This window comes from Piliocolobus tephrosceles, chromosome 5 (assembly GCF_002776525.5).
Source record: "Piliocolobus tephrosceles isolate RC106 chromosome 5, ASM277652v3, whole genome shotgun sequence".
Taxonomy (NCBI): domain Eukaryota; kingdom Metazoa; phylum Chordata; class Mammalia; order Primates; family Cercopithecidae; genus Piliocolobus; species Piliocolobus tephrosceles.
Genome location: NC_045438.1, coordinates 116,315,026 through 116,340,779, shown reverse-complemented (window position 1 = coordinate 116,340,779; position 25,754 = coordinate 116,315,026). Strand labels below are relative to the sequence as shown.

At 42.1% G+C, this 25,754-nt stretch overlaps 1 protein-coding gene across 3 annotated transcripts; it reads left to right on the top strand.

The window, feature by feature from the left end:
- Positions 1 to 6,846: 6,846 nt before the first annotated feature.
- Positions 6,847 to 22,669, top strand: TMEM14A (transmembrane protein 14A). 3 transcript variants are annotated; one of them, XM_023213010.2, is made up of 5 exons: positions 6,847 to 7,015; positions 13,246 to 13,331; positions 17,898 to 17,999; positions 20,133 to 20,220; positions 22,092 to 22,669. In XM_023213010.2, the coding sequence occupies exons 2-5, from the start codon at positions 13,262 to 13,264 to the stop codon at positions 22,129 to 22,131; spliced, it is 300 nt and encodes a 99-aa protein (XP_023068778.2). In that variant the 5' UTR covers positions 6,847 to 7,015; positions 13,246 to 13,261; the 3' UTR covers positions 22,132 to 22,669. The 3 variants fall into 3 exon arrangements, with proteins under 3 accessions (XP_023068778.2, XP_023068779.2, XP_023068780.2); XM_023213011.2 differs by having other exon boundaries at positions 6,858 to 6,945; XM_023213012.2 differs by having other exon boundaries at positions 6,882 to 6,962; positions 13,244 to 13,331.
- The last annotated feature ends 3,085 nt before the right edge of the window (positions 22,670 to 25,754 follow it).

The following is a 25,754-nucleotide window of genomic DNA, read 5'->3' as shown; positions in this document are numbered from 1 at the left end:
TCAGGCAAAATCAGCCAATAAGCATGTAGTTTGGGCAAGGTGGGTCAGTCCCCTAACTCGTACCTTATAAAGTCCGCCAGCTGCTCCCACATAGCCGGGCTGTCCCAGGCTGAGGCGATTGCTCATCTGCAGGGTGTGTTGGAAGCAAATGAGAGGAAGAAGCACTGGGAGACGACGGGCGCCACCGAGAACCCATACGAGGCCGCCCCAGACGGCGGGTCGCCGGGTGGGGACCAGAACGGCGCCAAGGCCGACCAGAAGAACGGCGGCAAGAACGAGGGGGACGTGGGATAGGTGCTGTGGAGTGGGCTGGACCTGTGGGATCGACGTCTGCGCCGTCCAGGAACCGCCCAGGAGAGAGAGCTGAGCCTCGGGAGGAGGATGTGCGCTCCGACCCGGGCAAGGTTTCCCATCCTTTCCTCCCTCCTCGCTCCTTCCCTCCACCTGGGCTCGGAGTCAGGATCTGACCGCGGGCTCTGCCCAGGAAGACTGAGTTCCTTGAGAGTGACACCTGGGCGCCAGGGAAGTCAGGGATAGAAGAGAAGACAGCCCTTTGATAAGAGGGTGTTTAGACTAACTTCCAGCTGTGATGAGTGCATGGGGCCTGCGCCCTGAGAGGTTGCCTTTCCTTTTCCTCTCCCAGCCTGGGAGTTTGCCGTGGTGTTAAGTTCTGTTAGGGCCAACGTGGATCGCAGTAAGGAGGGAGAGTACATTTGTGAACAGCTGTCAGAGGTAGAATCTTTGCAGACCCAGAGTTGGTGGGTGTAGACACTTGGCCATGGGTGGTGGCTTTATTTGTAATCCTCCCAGTGAAAGCTTTGGGAAATCCAGCCCTCCTAAAACTCTTGGCTTTCTTGTAAGACTTTCTTGTAAGCGCATGTCTTCGTCATAAGACTTCTCGTGGCTATGTGTCTCACCCTACCGTTCGTCTCACCAACAAACTAGAGCTGGGATACCAGCAAAAAGGACCCAGTTTTTTTTACCACATTTTTTTTTTTTACCACATATTTTATTTTACCACATTTGAAGAGGTCGTTGACCATCTCCCCAAAATGAATCCCAGCACTGGAAGACCAAGAGGGTTGACGTTTGCTATCTTGAAAGGTGCAGCCTGCGTACAGAAGGTAAGCTGTGTATTCCATCAAAGGTCTGTGTGTGCGGGATTGCATTTCTAAGAGAAGGCATTCCTGGATCATGATCATTTTGTCTGAGCTGCATGTGGCCAAGTGCACTGGGGGAAGCAGAATTTCGGAACTTGTTCCTGTACGGATTAAGTGAGAAGTGAAAAGTATTAAATATATGGGTTGGAGTGATCCAAGAAGAGGAGAGTAGGCATTCAGTATCTGTTTCTGTGCCTGTTTGGGCCCCTGCGCTAAATGCTTCACATATGAGAATTAGAAAAACATTCAAAGATGCCTGAGATAGGCGTTTCAGTGCCATTTTACAGAGGGAAAAACTAACATGCAGAGAGGATTAAGCAACTTGAAGAGACCACATAGTGAATAGAGCGTGGAACAACAAGGATTTCAACCCCAGTAGCCCAGCTTTACGTCTGGAGGAAGCAAGTCTTAGATTGGGACTGTCAGGCCAGGAAGAAAAGTCAGAGCATGGACAAAGGTTCTGACGGAGTGAGGACCGTTTTATATGTGTTGAGGTAAACCAGGTGGATTTCCATTTTGGAGGAAATTGGGAAGTCAGGCTTGGGTAGAGAGTGGTGTGTTTGGAGGGCTTAAAATATTTTGTGCATCTGTATTTTGTGTATTCCACCTGTGGTGGAATCTTGTGGCTCAGAAAGAAAGAACCTCCCTCGGGTAATGCTATTAAGAAATGCCAAAGAGAATTAGAACCAGAGTCTACCTAACCCCCTTCTCAGAAGAAATTGTCCAGGTTTTAGCACCGAAAGTCTTACATCTTGGAAAACTGCACCGTCCCCAGTTTTAATGCTAAAAGTCCCTCATCCTGGGAAATCCCTTAGTTGTGGTTTCAGCACTGACAGTCCTGCTTCCTAGGAAACTCCTTACTTCTGATTTTAGCCCTGAATGTCCCCAAACCCCTTAGTCCTTGGCAAATCTGGATTTGATCCACCTACGCTTCTGTTGGAACAGATCCTAGATCAGGAGCACAGGCTGGGTGGCCATAGCATGGACCCCCAAAAAGCCACTGTCATGAAGAAATATTCTGTGAAGAAAATCTTTGCAGGGCATTTGAACTCCCAAAGCCACTGAGGAGAAGGTAAGGGAGTACTTTGGTGAGTTTGGGGAGGTGAGTTTCTCCCCGGGATATGTTTTATGTTCTCCAGCAGCCACCAGTGGATGCTTTTTTCTTTCTTCCTTCGCTGGTGGAGTTGTCAGTGGAGCTGCTTTCTCCTCCTTTCTTGCCTTTGGAGGGCTGCCTTTTCTGAGTTCCCTTTAGGGCCTGAGCCAGGGGAAGGCATTGACCCTGAGCTTTGCCTGTGTTTCCAGATGGAGGCCATTGACCTTTCAGTGGATCTGAAGTCTAACAAAAGACAATGTCTTATTTTCATCACACCCCAAAGAAGAGGAATCTGTGAGAAATATTGTGGAGAAATTTAACACTATCAGTGGAAGCAAGGTGAGGAGTCTCTGCATCTATGCACCTCCCCTCCTACCTTTGGAGAGGTAGCCCTTTGGTTAATGGCAACCCAATAGGGTAACCAACCATCCCAATTTTAGCACTGAGAGCTTTGCATCCTGGGAGACCCTTCCTGGAATGTAAATAATCCTGGTTTTAGCAACAAGTGGGGAAGGTTGGAGGAAATGTACAAAACTCATAAGTTTTAGAGGGTCTGAAAGCAACATTGTCTTTAGTATCAAATGGATATGGCACAGGTTATCCATCATCTTTAGTAGTTGTCACCCACTTGACCACTGATATTGGCAACCATGATTTGTAGTTCAGAATGGTCATCCATCCATGGTTGCATCATTCAAAGTGATGTGGCTTAAGTGTATATAAAGAATATTAACAGTTCATCTTCGACTTTGCCTATGGATTAACTGGTGTGCTTTGTAACTAGATAGTGCTAGTTTAATTTTTTAACATTGTGAATATTGTGACCATGTTTTCTAAGAGGTCAGATGAGAATGATTATAATGTTAATGCAACCATGACCCCATTACTGAAGAAGAAGGCTAAACAACTATGTAATTTTGATGATGAATGGAAGGACACATACTACTGAACTAGGAAGGTAAATAACCAAACAGAGCATACTGCATAATATGCAGAAAAATATTTGAGATTGGACATGGTGGAGAAGGGGATGTGCAAGCACATATGGAGAGCAAATCTCACAAGTAAGATGGGACGGGTGAATGCTTTTAAACCAATCGAAAATACTTTTGTTTCCCAAAAGACACCAATGTTCAGTTAAAAATAGCAACTGCTGAATTAGCATGGGCATACCAGGCAAACAAGCATGCATTGTCATAGCGTCCCCTTGATTGCTCTATGAAATTGAGTAAAGTTTTGTTTCCTGATTCAAGAATTGCAGCTAAAATACCCTCTGGACAAAGAAGAGGGGAAATTTTGATAACAGATGTGTTGGTCCCTTACAGTGTAAAGTGAATTTCTGTCATATCTCACCAACAATCCTGGTTTCTATAGTACATCAGTTTTAAGTAATATGCTGAATCATGGCAGCAAAAATATGTTTCCTCCAGCTGTTAGGTACTTTGACTTGAAAACAGGAGTTTCAAATCATCTTCATTTCTACAAGGATTTTAATGAAACTGCTGAAATCATAAAATATTGTTGATATTTGTCTAAATACAAACTAGACTTAGCTCATCTATCTGCATATTTGTCAGACAGTACAGAAGTAAATTTTGGCAAATTCTATTCAGTCCATAAACTTCTTACCAAAGAAAATGAAAAGATCGTATTCATTCAATGCCTTGTACATGTTATATACAGCACTACTAAAAAGGGATGTGAGTTGCTTAAATGTGATATTGAGACTTTCATAATGAAAGCTTTTGGTTACTTTTCAATTTCCTCAAAAAGTGCTGAAGCACTTAAGGAGATTTTTGACTTCACAGAAATGGAAGGTGATAACCTCTTTAGAAATGGAAGGTGATAACCTCTTTAGATGCGTGCCTACAAGATGGCTGTCATGGCAGCGAGCCATAGAAAAGATGCTAAAATGTTGGCCTGCCATAAGATCATATTTTCAAAGGACAAGAATAATGTCCTTTGACATTGTTTGGGATCTGAAAGGAGAAAAAAATCCGGAATCTGAAGTGGGCCTTAAAAAATCAGTAAGTCCCTTGTGACTTTGATTTTTATGAATCTGTCTCTCAAAAGCCAGGGTGCCCCTGGAAGAACTGAGACAAATTGAGTTGCTGAACATTTGAAAATGAGGAGCAGGCTCAAGATCTACAGGGTATAACCATCCCGTGAGGCCCTGCCTTAGCAGCCAGTCAGTGAGGCTCTTCGCCTTCTTTCCCTTTCTCTGATTCCACCTATGTACAACTTATGAAAACTTGCATTACTATAGACTGGGAGTTCTTAAATTGGAATCTGTGAATCTAAAGGGGCCAAAGGATAGAAATCAGGAAATCTGAAAACTTTGATGGAGAAAAGAAGTTTTCATTTCTTTCCGTCAGGAAAATAGGCAACAAACCACAGCAGTATTAGTACCTGTGTCTCTGTCGTCACTAGGAATCACAGATATCCATGTTACAGATATCTTAAAATATTTATGTACAGCACCACTTTGAAATTATGGTAATAATTAGATCCACCCCCTAGGTCTTGTAATCTTTAATATGTTAATAAAGAAACACATCTATTATATGACAGATTTAAATGTTTAACAATTTGATTTCAACAAAATTGCATTTCAATAAAATTGAAATTTGCATTTCAATAAAATTGGCTTCCTTTGCAATCCTGTGTATTGTATTTTGTGCATTTCTCCAGACTGCCAAAGGGGTTGGTGACACATTGAAAGTTAAAAGTCTCTGCTGCGGATCATGCATAGAAAGCTTTACAAAATGGTTGAGGGGAATAGGCTTTCCTGCATCCTTACCTGGGCTGCAGCCTTTCCATCAGCTGGAGAAGGCAACAGTTAGTGCCTATGAGTTGAGAGGGCAGTGATCCCTTTGTGTAAGAACCATCCTGTTCCCACATATTCAAGGGTATGCAATTCCCATAATATACAAAGTTTTTCTTTAGGTTTAGGTGATATGCCTTGAGTAGAAATATCATGAGGCTGTTTCCAGCTTCGAGTGTGTTAGTGGCAGGGTGGAAGGGATCTCAGAGCATCTAGTCTTGGCCATATCTTAAATCCAGGCACTGAGGTCCAGAGGGGAGTTATTTACCCAGGTCACATCAGATGAAGATACTGAAGTATTCCAAGAGGGTTTTAGTTTTATTCCAAATAGGGTAAGTGTTCTGAGAGTGTGAGGAGAGAAGGGGAGGAGGCTGGGGTAAGGATGGACATAGAAGGGGATGGAAAAGAGTGCTGAGAGAACTCAGAACCAAATTTCAGGCTGTCACTTTCTCCATGCCACATTCCAGTGCTTTGCCATCAACTCTTCTGTGACTCTTCAGGAATTCTTTTAATTCCCCAGGACCAACTTAGACTTTCATAACTTAGATGTAGTTATATTACTTCCCTGAAGCACTTTTACGCACAAAGAATAGATGTAGCAAACAAACTTCACAAGATTTAATTTTTGAGTTTCCTTTTTTATTCTGAGGAATTCTGCTGTAATTCTCAGTGACACAGAACCTTTAGAGCTACTTCACTATGACAGCCTTCTTCAAATCTCTGAAGGGCTGTTACATAAGGAAGAGGGTTGGAGTTCTGTATTCAATCAAGAAGGCAGAAGAATAAGATGATAAGTTGCTACAGAGAGGCATAATTTAAAGTCAATTTAAACTGTAATCCCAGCACTTTGGGAGGCAGAGGCTGGAGGATTGCTTTGAGCTCAGGAGTTCGAGACCATCCTGGGCAACATAGTAAACCCCGACTCTACAAACAAAATAAAGAATTAGCTGGGTGAGGTGACACACACCTGTAATCCCAGCTACTTGGGAGGTTGAGGCTGGAGAATCACTTGAACCCAGGAGGCGGGAGGCAGAGGTTGCAGTGAACTGGGATGGCGCCACGGCACTCCTGCCTGGGCGATCAACTGAGATCCTGTATCAAAAAAAAAAAAAAAAAAAAAAAAGTCAATTTAAGGTTCATTCCTGGAATTGAGCAGATCGCCTTGGATTAGGCAAGATTTTAAATGCTTTCCAACTCTGGAATTTATACCTTTCCCTGTAGATATCTAAGCCCCGCAAATCCTGGGCAGGAAGTTTAAAACTAGGATCCTGATCTCCCAACCACATCTAGATGATCCCATAGTGTAATGAAGGGTGCTTGGGCTTTGAAACCAGGCAAACTTGGATTCTGACCTGGGACAACTAAGTCACTGGACCTCACTGAACCTTAGCTCCCTCCACTGACAATGGGGACAATCTGCTGGAGGGTGTGTAGGAGACCTCGGGTTGCCTTTTAGAGGTTCTGGAAATGTCCCTTGAATGATGAATGGAGTTAACTTAAAAATCTTCGCCTTCTGTAATCTTGGCTACATCCAGATACGCTTCCTGCCAGTCCCGCTCCGTCAGGCGGGAGGCAGGAAACCCCAGCCCTGGCTCCAGGACAGGGCCAAAGGTAGGATAGACGGAGCAACAGGTCCGGCTACCGCCCGGATGTCGCAGCGCAGGGCCCCCTGGCTGCTGCCTAACCTACACGCCGACCCGATTCAGCCGGAGGTAATGGACAGGGCAGAGCCCTGCAAGGCTAGAAGGGACAGAGCGCATGCGCGCGGCAGAGAGGGCGTCTCCGGGAGGGAGCGGCCTCTGCTCCGCGCGAGACGGCTGGGCGCCTGGTGGGACAGCGCTGGCGCGGAGACTGCTTCCGGATTCCAGGTACCGCGCGTGGCAGCAGCTAGCCCCAGACTTCTGTCTTTTCAGCTGCAGTGAGGGCTCGGGGCTGCAGGTGAGCTGTGCATCCCGCAATGGAGACCTTCCTGCTCTGAATTTTCTTACAAAACCGCATAAATATAAGGGGCGTTGCTTACTGGGCATCCCCTCCCCCGCGCCAAGCCTGTATAGCAAACGATGATGCAGAGGACCTTGAGGAGATTTTGCAGGGCATCGGTCTTACCTCCCCGGTATCATTTTTCTCCTCCTCCTCCTGGGAATTTCCCGAGTTTCTGCCTTCTGGTATCCCTAAATATCCCACCTGTCCTGCCTCCTACCTTCCTGGAGCTGGGGTGGTGGGGTGGGCTCGTGGACCATTGCAAAATGCTTGGTAGGATTTTAACTTCCCCAGCATTACCCAGACCCCACTCGAAAATGTGCCTTTTGTGCCCTCCAAGAGCTCACGGGTAGGTAATTGTTACATCTTTAGCGTGTGAAAATGCTTTTTATATAATAGTTGACTGAAAATCTCTTAGTTCTCCAAATTTTGGAGGATTTGGGGCGGTCGGCCTTGTTTTGTACCTGGTATAGTAAATCGTTTTGCTGCATTGCATCCAGGATGCTTTCTAGCCCTTCCAAGGCTTGAGCGTCGCATTTGTGATGAGAGCGTGTGATGTGCTGTGCACATCCTCTCCCGCCTTATCCCTTTCATGTTAACACAGCCTCTGGCTTTAATGTGTCCTTCTGGCCTGGCCACATGGCTCCGTCATGGAAAAGGTGATTCTTTTGTCTGAATATTCTGAGAACAGAATCTTCTTACAAGCATTGGGAGTAGATTTATTTTGCCTCCTTAGAACAACAGTCACTTCACTAAGGAGATTAAGGAGCTGCCTGTTTCCTGGCAATAAAGCTGTATTGGGTAGGTCAGTTACAGAATGTCTTCAGGCAGAAGCTGTTCCTTTGGTTCACTCACTCATTTATTCATTTAACAAGTATTTTAAGTACCTGCCTTGTGCGCCCTGGGTTTGCCCTTAAGGAGCTCGACTGGCTGAGAGGCGAGAGAATCCCAACCAAGTAAAAGAGTATGGATCCTCAAGAGAAGATCGCAGGAAGAGCTGGGGGGCTCAGGATGGAGTGGAATTAATCTTTCACAACAGCTACTTGGCTTTAGGAGACAATTAGGTCTAGAAGTTACACCTGATAATGAAAGTGCTCTCATAAGCCTCAGATCTGTATGTAATGGTGTTTTCCTGTGTGTTGGGCATCTCAGACTGAATACACTCCAAACACGTCCCATCATTCCTAACCACCTCCCTCTGCTGTTCCCATGTTCTCTGTCTCAGAATAGCATGAGGCTCCCTGACTCCCTGCTTCTCCTAATGGTCTAAGCCAGATACCTAGGGGTGAGTCATCTCTGATTCACCCCTGACTTTCCCTTCCCTCCTCAAATTCAATTCTGCTGATTCTACCTCCTGAACCTCTGAAATCTGTCCACCTTCTCTCCATTCTCATTGCCATTTCTCTAGATAAGCCTACCCTTATCAACTAAGCTCTTGCTTACTTTACTGCAGCAGCTTCCCGATGTATCTCCCTGCCTCACTTCACAACCCATCTTCACTACTGCAACTGGGAAGTGCTTGCTGGAATTTAAATCTGATTGTGAGGCTCCCTTCAGTGATCCTTCTCTGCCCTTAGGGCAGAACCAGACTCCCTTTACGGGGCTTATGTGGGTGTACAGCCCTGTCTTTCTCACCAGCTCCCTCTCTTTTCACAAGCCCCTTGCACTTTTCATTTTGAGAACATGCTTTCTTGTGCCATTAGGGCCTTGCACATGCGCTCCCTTCTGCCAGGAACACCCTTCCCTGCCACCCTCTTCACTTGACTTATGCTCCCCTGTAGGGTAAATGCACCTGACAGCAATAATTGAAGCATACCCTTAGAATGACCCTGTGTGGCAGATGAACCTGAATGTGTTTTCTGAACTAGGGAACCCAGGCCTGCCCAACCCAGAGATTTGTTGCTTGTCTATGAAGAACATCTGAGCCCCTGCCCCACCTGTCCCGTAGAACAGGGGCCATATGGGGAATTGAGGCCTTGAATTTTGAGTTAAATCAAGGTTGCCAGGAGGAGGTCATTGAGGGGAGGGTGTTAAGTGAAAATGCTACGTAAATTGCATGATGTTTGCAAGCAGTTGTTTTCCTGCCCAGCTCACCGCTGCTGGACTCCCTCCTCTGTATGTAAGCCCCTAATGAAACCCCATGTCTCACTTGCTGGCTCTGGGTCTCTTTTGGCCTCTTGAACCTGTTGCCTTCCTTATTGAGGTTAATAGGGGTTTGGCACAACATCTCTCCAAGGTCCCAGCTGGAACCCTGTGTTATCTGGGCATCCTTCCTTAGGCTCCTAGTCCTTGCTGGGTGCCACTCCTTGTTATGGTACCCACACCTCTCCTCTTAGGGCTCATTCACACATCTGCCTCCTACAGCTGTGTTGTACTGGACCAAGGCCATATCTAAGCACTTACCATTGCTTCCTGCTGCCTTGCACAAAGACAATGCTCAATAAATAGCTGTTAAGTTGAATTGAGTACAAATATATGTTATGATACTATGGTATGATTCATTAAGTAGATCATAAATTCACCCTACCTCAGTTTTCTCAGTGTGCTGAAATAGTAATAGCCCTACACACGTCAAGCTCAAAATAGATGTAAGGGTGAATGAGAAGAAGAATCATTATTATTGGAGCAGCTAATATTTGTTGAGTGCTCAGTATGTGCAAGGCACTGTTCTAAGTGCTTGACAGTATTAACTCATTTAATTCTCAGAACAATCCTATAAGGTAGATATTTTTGTTATCCCTATTTTAAATATGGAGAAACTGAGTTATTGAGTTACCACAGCTAGTAAGTGGCGGTATCAGGTTTAAAGATAAGCATACTTTAGAGCATATGTTTAGCTCCTTTAGAAAGTAGTAAGTAGGACCAAACATGAGAAGTTCATGGGGCTGAACACTGTAAGTTACCAGATGGAACACAGTGCCCCGTGGTCACAACTTGAAGCTGTGAAGAGCATGTGATTGATCCAGAATTAAAAACTCTGAAGCATATGTTTGGTTTACATATTCAGCAGCTAACTCAGTTACCAGAGGTGATGTTGCATAGAGGTTAGGACTGAGACTTCCCCGAGTCAGAAATCTTTGTTTTGCTGTATAACCTTCGGGCATTGCTTGCATTCTCTGTGCTTCAGTTTCCTCATCTGGAAAATGAGGATAATCGTGATAGTACATACCACAGGGTGTGGTCATGATTATATGAGTTGATACATGTAAGGCACCTAGAATGCCTTAGAATGGCACCTAGCACATAGTAATTGATCAAAAACATTATAACCTCCCTATTATTATTATTTGTTTAGCCATCATTCAGTCAGCAAAAGGTTTTTGGACCCAGCTTCTCCCTACATGTTACGTCCTACTGTACCACTTCTCAGGCACAGATGAGCTCTCCTGTTTTAGTTCTCCTTCCTGTAGATGCTGAGCATTTTTCACTGTTGCCTCCTTTTTGGTGCTGTCATCTCCTGTGCCTCAGATTCCCTCCCCCATACCCTTCTTCATAGTAAGTTCTAGTTGATGACTCTGAGATCAGCTCAAAACTCTTCTTTTTTTTTTTTCTTCTTCTTCTTCTTCTTCTTCTTTTTTTTTTTTTTTTTTGAGACTCCCAGGCTGGAGTGCAGTGGCACAATCTCAGCTCACTGCAACCTCTGTCTCCCAGGTTCAAGGGATTTTCCTGTCTCAGCCTCCTGAGTAGCTGGGATTACAGACATGCACCATCATGCCATGCCCGGCTAATTTTTTGTATATTTAGTAGAGACGGAGTTTCACCATGTTGACTACACTGGTCTTGAACTCCTGACCTCAAGTGATCCACCAGCCTCTGCCTTCCAAAGTGCTGGGATAACAGGCGTGAGCCACCTCGTCTGGCCCCTTTTTCTGTTTTCTACATTAATTTGTTACCAATTGCTGTGGGAGATAAAAGGCCCATTAACCTAAATGATAAGCAATGAGAAAATTGTAAAAATATGCAAGGAATCTCATGTACCATTCCTTATATTTACAAAGATAATTACCTTCCCTGTGAAGGAAATAGAGAGATGTGAGAAAGCTCAGAAATAAAGGCACCACTAGGAATCTTAGACCTTAAAAAGCTGTATGGAACTCCAGAACTCTTTTCATCTATTCTCCTAACTTGCAGGGAGAGTTCAGAGTGAGGGAGGGGCATGGTCCGAGGCCCGGTAGCCACATCTCTAGCCTGTGGCTGGCACGCTATCTACTGCATCTGAGAGAATTGTGGGCAGGGTTTCAGTGGGACTTCTCACTACTGGGTATGTTTCAGCTGCTGCTGTGATGCACAGTAGGATGTCATTGTCATCCATTTAACTTCATGCTGGGGCTATATTGTATTCTCTAGTGATTTGCCATTGATTAAGTGTGGATGTCTCTGCTACCACAGAAGAGCTGTCTTGCAAGGAAACTAATGACAAAGCCATTGTTTAAACTGAATTATTCAATCTCTAAGAAGACATCCATCTGTAAAGAATGAGAGGACTAATATCTACAAACATAAAAGAATTATAAGATGGAGTTGTGGAAGTTAAGGAATTTAGAGGAGGAAGAAGCCATTTGCTCCAGATCACTTTGATAGTACAGGCTAGAGTTAAGGAAGTTAGGAGGTAGTTAATAAGGGTAGAAGTCAGGGGAGAAGATTCAAAGGGAGGTGGGGTACAGGGGACAGTCGGGCTTTTGGAGGTGGACAGGGAGGGAGGACATTTCAGGCAGGAAAGTGAAAAGTGAAGATTATAGTGTCCCAGTTCAGTGAAGAGACCTGGCTGACCAGAGCAGAAGTTTTATTTGGGGAAGTAGAAAGAATTAAACAGCTGAGAGTATGGCAGATATTGAAGACAGGCAGAGGAGAATCAGCTTGAGATATCCCCCGGAGTGTGCTTAACAGTGATGAGGATGAAGGGGATAGCAGAGGGTTGGGAGAGGTGAAGTTTGAACCTCTTTTTTCCCTTGAGACAGGATCTCACTCTGTCACCCAGGCTGTAGTGCAGTGGCACAATCACGGCTTATTGCAAACTCAACCTCCTGGGTCCAAGCAGTCCTCCCAACTCAGCATCCTGAGTAGCTAGGACCACAGGTGCATGCCATTACACCCCGCTAATTTTTTGTATTTTTACTAGAGATGGGGTTTTGCCATGTTGCTCAGGTTGGTCTCAAACTCCTGGGCTCAAGCCAAATGCCTGCCTTGGTCTTCCAAAATACTAGGATTACAGGCATGAGCACCATGCCTGACTGAACTTCCCTTTCTTTAGTAGATTATGAAAGGAGCCAGACACACTTCTCAGCTTCCTCCATACATTCCAAACTTCCAGGGCCCAGTGTAAACATTCCAAACTTCCAGGGCCCAGTGTAAACATTCCAAACTTCCAGGGCCCAGTACAAACACCACCTGAAGAGTACCGTTTGTACTGAAAGCACGGGAACCAATAGATAACTGCTAAATGTATAACTTAATATGTTAACCAATTGTAATGCTGTAACCTAAAGAATTCCCTTGTTTCTCTGTAACCTTACATATCCTGTTTTCATCGGGCTATAAAAAGCGAGCGCACGCATTGTTCGAGGCCCTCTTGTATGTTATGGAACGGAGGGACCAAGTTCGAACTTGCAATAAAGATCCTTGCCGCTTGGCTTTGACTCTGGACTCTGGTGGTCTTCTTTGGGGAGCAAACGGTCTGGGCATAACAATTAGAGAAATTAATTTCTGTAATTCTGTGGAATGCCTTTGTATTAGTCATTCTCACACTGCTCGGTAATTCACTCAGACTCGGTAATTCATGAAGGAAAGAGGTTTAATCAACTCAACCAGGCTGTACAGGAGGTGTGGCTGGGGACGCCTCAGGAAACTTATAGCCATGGTGGAAGGCAAAGGGGAAGCAAGCATATCTTCACATGGCGTCAGGAGTGGGAGAGAGCATGAAGGGGGAAGTGCTACACACTTTCAAACATCCAGATCTTGTGAGAACTTTATCATGAACAGCACTAGGGGGATGATGCTAAACCATTAGAAACCACCCCCATGATCCAATCACCTCCCACCAGGCCCTACCTCCAACACTCAGGATCACAATTCAACATGGGATTTGGGTGGGGACACACAGCCAAACCATATAAGCATATCATTTTTGGATACATTCCATACCCAAAACTTTTTATTTTGTATAATCTGTCCTTTCCCCCTTGCTTTAGAATTGCAACCTTGCCAATGGACCTGATCGGTTTTGGTTATGCAGCCCTCGTGACATTTGGAAGCATTTTTGGATATAAGCGGAGAGGTAAGCCTAACCCAAATTTTCATGAAAGGGAATTAGTGGGGGGTTTGGAGGTTGTGCTAGGTCATCTGAGGGTCTGTAAGTAGGATGAGAAGCTAAAGATGCCTTAGAGGTGGCTGAAGACCAGCATATTATGGAAGGGATTCATGAAAGGAAGAGGCTTCGTGGGGTTGGGCATAACAGTGTTCCAACCTGGGGGTTTTGGGCTTCTTTTCCACCACAAAACTCTCACTTCACTTCATTATCAGTTGCATAGTTAATTGATTTAATTTCCCTCAGGACCATTGCTTATTATTAAATGAGGATTTTTTTTTTTTTTTTTTTGCTTTACATAATCGTGGTACCAAAAAACTGAGTTCTATTGATCCTGTGTGTTGCAATGAAAACATTGTTAAATATTCAATTATCATATCCAAAGTTGTCTTTTCACCTTTGTCCAAAAGAGGGGGAAAAAAACTGAGGTAATCAATTAAAGGGTTTTTATGGAGAAAAAGGAAAGGTCAAGATTTTTTATCTTACTTTTATTTTAGAATCATTTATAGTCATGATGTCTCCTAGTTATGTTTCATATATATATATATATATATGTACAACCTTTAATCGTCTTTCTGACAAACCATCTCTTACATTTTAATGAAATTTTTTAAATGAAGCTTTTTATTTCAAAGGATATTGTATTTGTGGCAGTGGTTGACTTGAATTTGAGTGAAAAAGCCAGGTCTCCATGGTTACCAGTTAGCTTCCTTCATTAAAGGCTGCTAGAAGTCAAAGACCAGAAGCACAGTATAGCTCTTATAGCTGGGGGGCTGGCAGGGTAGAAATGACCACCATCTATGATTCCTTAAAACCTATAATTCACCTTGGATTTTTGTTCATTGTTTCTGTCTTAATGTATGTATTAGAGATATGTATTTGAAGGAGAAAAAGATGGTGGCACCAAAGTAAGACCTATAAACCAACTACTCAGAGGTTGATGTTACATGATCTACTTTAAAGAGGACTCAGTTTAAAATGCTGATAAGGTTGTTTTTGAAAAAAAAAATTCATTGTCAAAGACAATGTCTAAATAACTTCTATTACAGAATAGAAAAGAACATCTGGGCATTTTTGCCTGTCTTTATGAGAGGTGGAAAGACAGTGGGCGGAGCAGAAAGAGAGAGAGAGAGAAAGTGAGTGTGTGTGTGTGTTGGAATGGAAGGAATCATTTTATTGTAACTCAAGTCTCTTCAGTGTTTACCAGCTGGTGGGAACAAATGAAATTACATTAGCTGTGAGGTCTCTGATTTCAAGGGCTTGCTGTTGTCCACCTGCACAATATGGTTCCTTGGCCTTCTGCAAGAGCCCCCCACTAAGTGATCCTGGAAGCCCCCAAGGGTATTATGGGTTCACAAGGAAGCTCACTTTGTAGTATAATGTGAGTTAAAAGCATGGGCCACAGGATCATGCATTCCTGCATTCTAGTCTTGACACTACCACTAACACTGATACTCAGGTGAGGTGTTTCAATGTCTGGGCCTCAGTTCCTCACCTGTAAATTAATCTGTTAGGATTAAATAAGATGATGCATGGTACACATTTCACATGGTGCCTGGCATAGAATAAAGTTAATATTCTTTTTTTTTTTTTTTCCTGCTGCTACTGCCCTGCCAGTGGGAGGTCTGTGAACCAATGAGGCATAATACCTTTTTCTAGTTTTGTACTCTAGTTTTGTATTACGTTCTAAGCTGCCAGTGGCCCAAATGTCTTAGAATGTGTCTGTAAGGTGAATTAACTCTCCTTTGACTTACAGCTTCCTTAGGTATGAGTCCTATGTAGCTGGGTCAAGAGACCCTTCTACAGGATAGTTATCGAGAATAATCTTGGGTGGGTGAAAGATGTGATGTTGAAATGGTGTTTGGTGGGAGGACATGGATGTATCTAAATCCTAAACTAGACCAGCTGTGAGACACAAGTTGGGTTAAAGGGAGAAGCTGATAGATTTGTATTTTGGTGGGGATACAGTGGGGAGAGAGGGGAGCCAGTGGCGGGACACAGGATGCTGACCACTGTGCTTGCCTGGGCTCACCCCTCCTCCCAGGTAGGTCTCCAGAGAGGTGGATGATATGGAGGCTCTTCTTAGGCCAGGTAACACTGAGTGCCCAGAGCGAAAGAGGGCCAGATGGCATTCCTGCCTTCTCCCACGCTAGGGCTGAACCAGACCTTACACCTTCCTACTCCAGTTGAAGGGAAGGGCACTGACACAGCCATCCCTCCAGAGAGGCTCAGGTGTGCTTGCTGGGCAGGCTGCTATTCTGAGGACCACAAGAGCACCTGCAGGGAAGCTCCCAGAGGCATCTTTCAACTCCTTTTAAAACGCCTCTTCCACGACTGCCCCACCCAGATCAGGCCTCCCAGGAAGTGGGAAGGAAAGAGTTTACAGCTGCTTTTCTTGTAGCCCCCACTGTGGGGTACTGAGCTTGTTCCCAGGATCTTTGCTTCCTTCCAATAGTGTGGCTTTCTTGTAAATCAGCTCACAGTCCTGCCACCTTCCTCAGGCAAGATGAAATTTCTCAAGAACCTTCCTGGTTCTTGCTGCTGGTGAGCCTGCCCCTGCTGTTTGCTGTCTGATCTCATCAAGACTGAAGTGTAGACACTGCCACTTTCTCCACATACTTAAGTGTGTATGATGGTGGTGGTGGGGAGCACAGTTAAGAAATCTTCAGGGTATACAGAAAAGAGCATCATAGAATCTCTAGGTGGGAAGACACCTTAATGGTCACCTAGTTGTGCATTTCAGGAAATGTTTTAATCTCTTTAACAATATCCTTATCTGGTATCTTCTGCTTGAATATGACCCATAACAGGGATGCATTAAATCAGTATTTATCAAGTGCTCCTATGTACCTGGCCCTGTGTCTCACCCTGGGGAAACAGCAATGAGCAAAAAGAATGGCGCTCACAAGTGAGTAAGGGCAGACTGACATTCAATCCATGAACAGCATATAAACGTATGATCAGGAATAGTGGAAGACTATGATGGGGGCCCTCGTTCAGAATGGTGGGTCAGAGAAGTCAACACTTAAGCAGACATCCGAAGGTGAGCTGCACTTGGCCAAGTGAAGTGCAGAGACAAACAGTCTGCACAAGGACCAGTATGTCTAAAAGCCATGAGGAATAGAGTTTGGTATATTCGGAGAACTGAAAGAAGGCCAGGGTTCCCATAAAATAGCAAACTGGATTTTTTTCCTAAGAGTTTTGGGAAGCACTAAGGGTTTTTAATTAGGAGAGTGACCTGTCCAGATGTGTGTTTTTAAAAGATCATCTTACTGTGTTTGAAGAATAGCTTTTGGAGGAAACAATGTATAATTTAACATTATCTCCAACTGTAACATTCTAAGCCATTATATGTATATATGGCATGGATGACGAACCCTGTTTTACAGCTGCTAAAACTCAGAGAGGCTAAGTGACTTAGCCAGAGTCCTTTAGCCAGCAAGTGAAGGAATTAGGACTAGAACCTAACGTGTTTGTCTTCTCATTCAGGATGCTGCTCTGGTGTGTGTGTGTGTGTGTGTGTGTTGTGTGTTTGTGTGTGTGTGGTACGTGTGTGTTGTGTGTGTGGTGTGTGGTGTGTGTGGGATGTGTGTGTTGTGTGTTGTGTGTGTTGGGTGTGTGTTTTTTGTGTGTTGTGTTTATGTGTTGTGTGTGTGTTGGGTGTGTACGCATGTATGTGCTGCAGTGGTTCTTAACCCTGGCTGCACATTTGAATTTCCAATGGATATTTTAAAAATAGAGATACTTTGACCCTACCCCCCCAAGGGATTTTAACCCAATAGATTCTAAATAGGGTGAGTTCCATGAAGCAAGGATTGTGTGTGTCTTATTTATAGTGTCACTGGCATGTAACCCACTGTCCAGTGCACAGAAAGTGCTTGGTGTTTGTCACAGTGCTCTGGGGCGGGTGTATGGGTTGGGGGCTGGGAGTGTACTGGTGGGGTGAGTGCATGGGATAGGGACTGGGTAGCGGGGGTCAGTGCTCTGGTTCTTCCTCTTTCTTGGTAGGGCCTCCATTAGTCCTTGAGTCCTGACATCTTGAGGCTTGAAGGTTTGTTAATTATTCAGGATGGAACCATTACTTGGTTTGTATAGCACTTCCGTCTTTACCTCTATAAACTAAAAATACCTTTGCATCTTAGTTTTTATCATCACAACCTCATTGTAAAAAGGAGGCAAGGAGAATAGAAAAAATTAAAAAAGAAGGGCTTAGGAGGTGAAATAATTGCCCAACATCATGCAATCAATGTCCAAGCCACTAGCACAAGGCAGGTTTTCTTATTCCCCCAAGTGACATCTAACCGCCTGCACTGCTAAGCCCACAGGGCTCCTCTGCCTTGCATTTGGGTTCAGCAGGAAACGGTCATCTCCTAGAAAGTATCCATGAAGAGGCCTATTCTTAATTTGGCTTTGTCCAGTTACTGTGCCCAAGTAGGAATACATTTGAAGGTGCCCGTATCATACTAGAAGTAATGGAATGAATTCCTTTCATTTTGGGATTCTCTTTGTGAGCCCATATTTTTTTTCCCCTCCCAGGTGGTGTTCTATCTTTGATTGCTGGTCTTTTTGTTGGATGTTTGGCTGGCTATGGAGCTTACCGTGTCTCCAATGACAAACGAGATGTAAAAGTATCACTGTGTAAGTAAGACATTTTTTCCTGGTTACAGAGACTCAAATATTGGAGGTGATCTTTTTGATACCCTATGCTAGATATACTAGAACATATTTAGTCAAATGGCAAATGGCCATATGCATGTGTTGAGGCTGAATACAACACTTACTCCTTTCTAGAAAGACCTGATAAAAAATGATGTTACTGCTACCAGGCCTTCCAACTCAGAAGAATATTTCTATAAAAACCTGTTACCTGAAAAATTGAATTAGGAAAAGCGAGGAATAATTTTCAGATTTTCTGCTAACTCTCCTAAATGCATATTTAACATAGTTTTCACATTGCTGTGAGAATAACTAAAAAAGAGACAGCCTTGCATTATTTCATTTAATACACAAACAGCTTTTAGATTCTGCACTGCCTTAAGACTTAACCTAAAAAAGCAAGGCAGATACTTTTTTAGCTTCTTCCCTTGTTAAGCTTAATGGGAGAATAGCCACAGAAAAAATGGAAACCTGTGTGTTTAAAGTCACCAGGACACTTGACTTTCATCTCACTTGAAAGAGAGATACAGTGAAGGTTTAGAAAACTCTGCCAAGGACATTTTCTCTAGTTGATATATTATTCAAAGTGCCTTGGTCTTGTTATGGAAAAAAATATAAATGAAGACAAAATTGTTCTATATTTGAAGGAGAGAGAGATATGGGTTTTTTTTTTCTTTAGTCATTTTTATGAAGGGGTAGGGATATTTTTAGTAATGAGGTTATGTTAGATGTATCAGCCAGATATAGTGATACTAGGATTTTTATTGATGTGCATTTAAATAGTTCACAAGTACTTATTGTCAGTCATTTCATTTTTTATATCAATAAACAGTTTTTCTTTGAAAGCTGTTTTTAAACTGTGGCATTGATGTCCTAATCTCTTACATAAAACTACCTCTCCCTTCATAGGTACAGCTCTAAAAAGGCTGACATGATGCTTCTGAATAAAATACTATTGCTTAGACATCAAATTCTCCAAAATGGAATGCTACAAAACAAAACCAGTCAGCCTTCTTTTAAGTATTTTTTTTATTAATCAGATCTTACTTGTAAAAGATACATTAACTATTTTCTTTATGTTCAGTTAACTGAACATTATTGAGTGTGTCCTGTGGGTCCAAGTGTATTACTTAGTGTTTCTGAGGGAAGTTGAATAAAGCTCAGTGCTAGCCTTCAAGGAGTGTTCTTTGAATAGAAATTTAGGTTAGAAAAAGACTTTCTTAGCTGGGCGTGGTGGCTCATGCCTGTAATCTCAGCACTTTGGGAGGCCAAGGCCAGTGGATCACTTGAGACCAGGAGTTCAAGACCAGCCTGGCCAACACAGCAAGACCCTGTCTCTACTAAAAATACAAAAATTAACTAGATGTGTTTGTGCGTAGCTGTAATCTCAGCTACTCGGGAGGCTGAGGCAGGAGAATTGCGTGAACCCGGAAGGCGGAGGTTGCTGTGAGCTGGGATCATGCCACTATTCCAGCCTGGGTGACAGAGCAAGACTCTGTCTCAACAACAACAACAACAACAACAAAAAAAAAAAAAAAAAGAAGAAAAAGAAAAAGTCTTTCTCTTTTGAAGATATTTCAGGAATTGATTTTAACATGTTTGTTTACCCAGAAACCTTTTTGATGAGGTAGATTATGAAGTGTTTTTGTTTGTTTGTTTTTTGTTGTTTTGAGACAGAGTTTCATTCTTGTTCCCCAGTCTAGAGTGCAATGGCACAATCTCAGTTCACTGCAGCCTCCACCTCCCTGGTTCGAGCGATTCTCCTGCCTCAGCCTCCCAAGTAGCTGGGATTACAGGCATGTGCCACCACGCCCTGCTAAATTTTTTTGTAGTTTTAGTAGAGACGAGGTTTCTCCACGTTGGTCAGGCTGTCCTCGAACTCCCAACATCCAGTGATCCGCCCACCTCTGCCTCCCAAAGTGCTGGGATTATAGGCTTGAGCCACCAGCCCATGAAGTGTTTTAATAGAGCACTTTATCTTTTCAAGACAATGACAACTCAGTACCTATGCATAATAGTTGTAATGTTAGAAAGCTTTAAATGGTACCCACTGTTTTCCCACAAGCATGGATAACATGTTTGAAACTCTGGTTTATGAATTAGTTTGGTTTTCAGTTACAGCTTTCTTCCTGGCTACCATAATGGGTGTGAGATTTAAGAGGTCCAAGAAAATAATGCCTGCTGGTCTGGTTGCAGGTTTGAGGTAAGTAAAGCTATTTTGATCAATACTTTCCTCTGCTGTTGTTTTGAAGTGCTGAATTTTTGGGAAACGTCAATTTTAATTCGAAAGATCAAAGTCCTTTTTGTTACAGTAAGCATGACAGTAAAAACCTTAAGATAGCATGGATTCAGTGGGTCTTTGATATTGATGTACCCATGAACATTCTTACTGGTTATGCGTAATGCTGCTGTAGTATTGAGTCACAAGCCTTTTTCAGAAGAAAGAGCTAAACTCAGCCTCATTTTTCCTCAAGATTCACCCATCTGCGACAGTAAATGTGTTCATTTAAATCTAATACTCAGTCCCTTTTAGAAAGTTTGACAGAGTGACAATGTGATACAGTTATTTCAAGTTTTTAAGGGAGAGAAATTTAATATTTTTAAGAGTTTTTAAGAGAGAAGTTTTAATATTTTTTAAAAGATAAACAGAGAGCCTCAAGTTTCTCTGAATTTGATCCAGTAGTTCTATCCATGAGATTAAGCATATTACCAAATAAAAATTTAGAGATAACATTTTAAAAATTTCTCCGGAAAGTTGGCTTTATATGTTGAAAGCTATAAACATGTTTATTTCCTTTGATAGACATTTTCACTTTTTGGAATTTATTCCAAAGCAGTGAGATATGCACAAAGACTGATGTTCATTGTAACTTTATTTCCAATGAAAACACGATAGACTGAAAAATTAGGAACAACCTAACAGTTCACCAGTAAGGAGATGTTTGAATAAATGTTTTGTCCATTTAATGGAATATTGAGTGAGCATTACATTTTTATATTTTCAAAAATGATTTGGTGGCATTGGAAAATCTTAGTGACATAAGTAAGGTATAAAAACAGGATAAAAAACAACCAAATATAGTGTGATTTAAAAAATGTTTGTGTATAAAAAAACAGGAAGGAAATACTTCAAACTTGTTAGTAGTGTTTTTCTGTGGGTGGTAGCGTGATGAATAATTTTAATGTTCCTCTTTCTACTTTAGTCACACTACTACTTTTTCTACTCTAGTCACACTAGAATTCTAGTGTGACTAGAATTTTCAGGGAGGGGAGGAGGAGTGTAATTACAAAATACAGCTTTCCAGTTATAGCCCTGTTCTAAAAGTGATACTTGGCGGTGGGAAGAATCAGAAGTAGTGTTTACGGGCTGGGTGTGGTGGCTCACGCCCGTAATCCCAGCAGTTTGGGAGGCTGAGGCAGACGGATCACTTAAGGTCAGGAGCTCAAGGTCAGGACCTCAAGACCAGCCTAGCCAACATGGCACAACCCCATCTCTACAAAAATTAGCCGAGTGTGGTGGCAGGCACCTGTAATCCCAGCTACTTGGGAGGCTGAGGCAGAATTGCTTGAGCTCAGGAGGTGGAGGTTTCAGTGAACTAAGATTGCGTCAGTACACTCCAGCCTGGGTGACACAGTGAGACTCCATCAGAAAAAAAAAAAAAAAAAAAAAAAAAAGTAGGGTTTATGCATCCAGAAGAAGGCCTCAGTTAATAGAAAGTAGCTGAGATTAAATTAGTAACTAGTAACTCCCCCAAGTTGGTCCTGGATTATTTTTTCAAGTTGCTTTATTTTACTAGCTTTTGAAAGTTTGTTTCTTCCCAAACCTTTCTCTTATAAACCCTCATCCAAGGTTTTCAGGACAGCAGGTTCTGATTTTTCCTTATTCATTTAGCGAATATTTTAAAGTGGCTAATTCAGTTATGTCTGGGATGTTTTAATCCTCCAAGGGGTTGAACTGGGAGAGTCCCCAAGCCGAGATTAGTAACACCAATGGGTAGGCGAGTGCATGGCCCTTTCTGTCTTATGCCAGAAAAAAGTGACTCTCCCTTTGTCTTTGTTTTATCTTAAATCCAGCCTCATGATGATCCTGAGACTTGTCTTGTTGCTGCTCTAAGCATCTGGAGGAACAGAAAACTAAGTTCATGTCATCCTGCTGTAATGGGCAGAGCATATTTTTTTGTATTTAAAAGATAAACTTCAATATAGAATGCTAGAAACACAAATAGCACTGTCACCTCTAATATGAACATTAGTTTGAGGTAGTTTTTTTCTAAAGCAAAAGTTTTAACTGTTTTCTAATTGTCAAGCGCTGTTTTCATTAAAAGTGTCTAATGAATCATGATACGCTCTTCCATTTGCTATGTCTATTTTCTATATATTTGGCATTTTTTGAAAATTCCGAATACTCATGTTTCAGGTAAGCTTAAATTACAACTTGTCACATAAAGCAGTTCTTAAGTGGAGTTCACAGAATGCTAATGTATCTATTTGTCATTTATGTTATATTTGAAATTATTAGAAATTATACTTTTTCCATTTTAATTGTATTGCTGCCAGTGCTATTTTTTTCTTTAAAAACTTTTATTCTTAGCACACTCTTACGTCCTAAAAGAATGTATTCAGTATTCAAATAAAAGACATTTTGGTTCAAACCTGTTTCTTTCATGTTAGTTTTTCCTCTGAATACTCAAATCATCTTTGACATTTAAATGTTCAGTTATTAATGAAAAGATTTGAGAAGGAGGGTTTATTTAAACCAACATTCTACTTCCTCAGGAGTAGATATTTTTTCTCTCTTAAAGAGTAACAATTCTGAAACAAAACCAATTTTGTTTCAAATTACCACTTTATTTTTAGGCATAGTTATAACTTTTAATGTCCAAGGCACTTTTAGGGCCCAAACTGAACATCAGGAAACGTGAATCCCAGCCCAATTCTTCCACCCACCTGATGCTCTTTGGAAGGTCATTTCTTTTCCCTCTGACTCAGTTTCTCGTCCTTAAGGAGGAATTGAACTAAATGCTCGACCCCTTAGAGCTCTAAAAATCTACAGTTCCTATCCTGTTGGCTCTGTGCAGTGGTGTCATATTTCAAACCCTTTCTTTAAATGAAAGTGTAGGGTCCTCAGCTCATAACAGCAGAGTTCATGTGGTTCTGTTCCATCGGTTACCTTTCCCAACTGACTTTCAAGGAGGTTGTTAAACTTTCAGTGATAAGTAATTCAATTAAGGGAAGAAAAAAGCTCTACCAGTTGAACTGAATAGGAAATCTAGATAAAATTCTTTGACGTACTTAAAACCCAATTTAAAGAAGAAGAAAAAAAATCCCTTGAATCCTAATGGTGGCAAAGAGGTTGTTACCACAGGGAAGGCTGGAAAAAGCCGTCATCATTGAGGTACTCTGCTCACTCGCTAGCTGTCGGAGATGATTGAGGAGAATCTTCAGATTCCGACTGACAGCAGCTTATAATAGTCAAAACCGATTATGATACTGAAGTAGAAACTAACTGTGAAATTGATCCTAGAAATACATGCCGTGTCTGCAGAATATTCTAGTGATTGAAAGTTTAAGAAACTAGTTTGAAGCTATGCTGTTCCCTCGACTTTTCCCAAAAGGTGGTAGAAGTGAATGATGGTGATGTGTGTGCTTTTTGTTTGGTTTTGTTTTTAAAGAAATCTTTGACATCCATTTGCGTATTTGTGATTTTACTCTTTTGCAATACGTAGAATCCAGAAGGATTGCATTTGGATTGGCTCTGATTAATTGGTGTTTTCTTGTCTTATGAAAAATAGAAAAGGCTTTCTAGCTTACAGGTATTAGGCAGTTTATTTCTTCATGTTTTAATACTTTATTACATTAACGTGGCTTTATGATATTTTTATGGGTCTGCTACAAATGCAGAGTGAAATATTTACTAAGTTTCTTAGACTTCATTTGTTTCATTTGTTAATACTCAGCTACTGTACTGCTCATGTTTTTGAGAAACATGCCACGTTCCAATTTAAATATGTTCTTCACAGTCTCAATGGATTCTTCATCCAGTGGAGACTTCCTTTGGCTTCCAGGTTGGAGAAATTTATTAATTGTGGGGATGTGGCTGCTTCTGGCCTTGAATTTCTAAAATGCAAAAGAACCCTGTCCATGAGAGAAGAATATAGCAAAACAAAGTAAAATGCAAATGAGCCACATTCTGGTGGAGGTGGGGGATAATTGGGATTTTCATACATTGTGTGGCACTGCAAAGTGATACTGCCACTTTGCAAGTTAGCCATATTTCTCAACCACAAAAATATTCATAGGCTATTACCAAGTGATTCCATTTTAAAAATTGTATCCTAATGATGTAATCTTAAATGTGGAAAAATCTACACCTACAAAGATGTTGTTGCAGCGTTATTTATAAAAACAAACATTCTAAAGCATCCTGGTATACAATAAAGAGAAGTCCTCATTTTTCTTATGCCAGAAGCATTTTTCATGTTATGTAATCTTTGAAAACATAACTTTAAGTGGCTGCATAGAATTCTATCCAATGAATGTATCCTCATTTATGTAGACGTTTCTCAGGTATGAGACATTTAAGTTGTTTATGATTTTCACTATTTAAAATCAGCTTAGGCTGTGGCACGGGTGAAAGTGGCCACTTTGGCAGTGCCTCATCCTCACAGCTAATGGGAAGCAAGCGTGTTCTAGAAAGCCGGAGTCTCCAGCGACCCCTCTTACCAACATCATGGCAGTCCCAGGTTGCAACAAGGACAGTGTCAGAGCAGGCTGTAAAAAATGTGGCTTCCTAGCCACCTGACTTTTGAATGCTGCAACTTTCTCCAAGTAGACCCCAAAGGGACATAGTGAAGATTGATGAATAAAATGAAGAACTGAATAAATTGCAGGTATTACAGGAAAAAAATAAGAGGAGAAGAAAAAGCAAAGAGAAAATAAATTTTTAAAAAAAAAAACAAAGAGGTCTTATTCATCCAGTTCCACTGAAGAGGACATTGCAAAAGAAACAAAAATATCAGAAGAAAGTAAAGAAAAAAAGGCTGGTGTGGTGGCTCACACCTGTAATTCCAGCACTTTGGGAGGCTGAGGGGCGGATCATGAAGTCAGGCTCCTGAGTTCAAGACCAGCCTGGCCAACATGGTGAAACCCATCTCTACTAAAAATACAAAAATTAGCCAGGGGTGGTGGCGGGCACCTGTAGTCCCAGCTACTTGGGAGGCTGAGGCTGGAGAATCTCTTGAACCTGGGAGGCAGAGGTTGCAGTGAGCCGAGATTGTGCCACTATACTCAGCTTGGGGAACAGAGCGAGATTTCATTTCCAAAAAAAAGAAAAAGAAAAAAGGAAAATCATTCTTTAACCCCTATTTGTTATGAATCCTCCAAAAAGTAACTGAGATTTAGCCTAAGCCATTAAATTTAAAGATTTGTTTAAAAATTATTTGCCCTTCCTTGGAATTTGCTATATATTATGCTTTGCAATAAATCGCAGCCTTTTCCATATAGACATTTTTCATGTGTGGTACCATTATCCCTCTAGCAATATATTTTTAATGTGCTATGACTATACAGTATTAAATCAGTCTTGTTACTTGATAGCTATGCCCGAAGTATAGCCATTTGTACATACTAAACATATCATTTTTGGTGTTTGTGTCCCTGTGTGTTTGGCTGGTATTATTACTTCCTAAGTTGATTGTAAAATGGCTTTACTACAGTCAACACAGGTAATCTACCTAC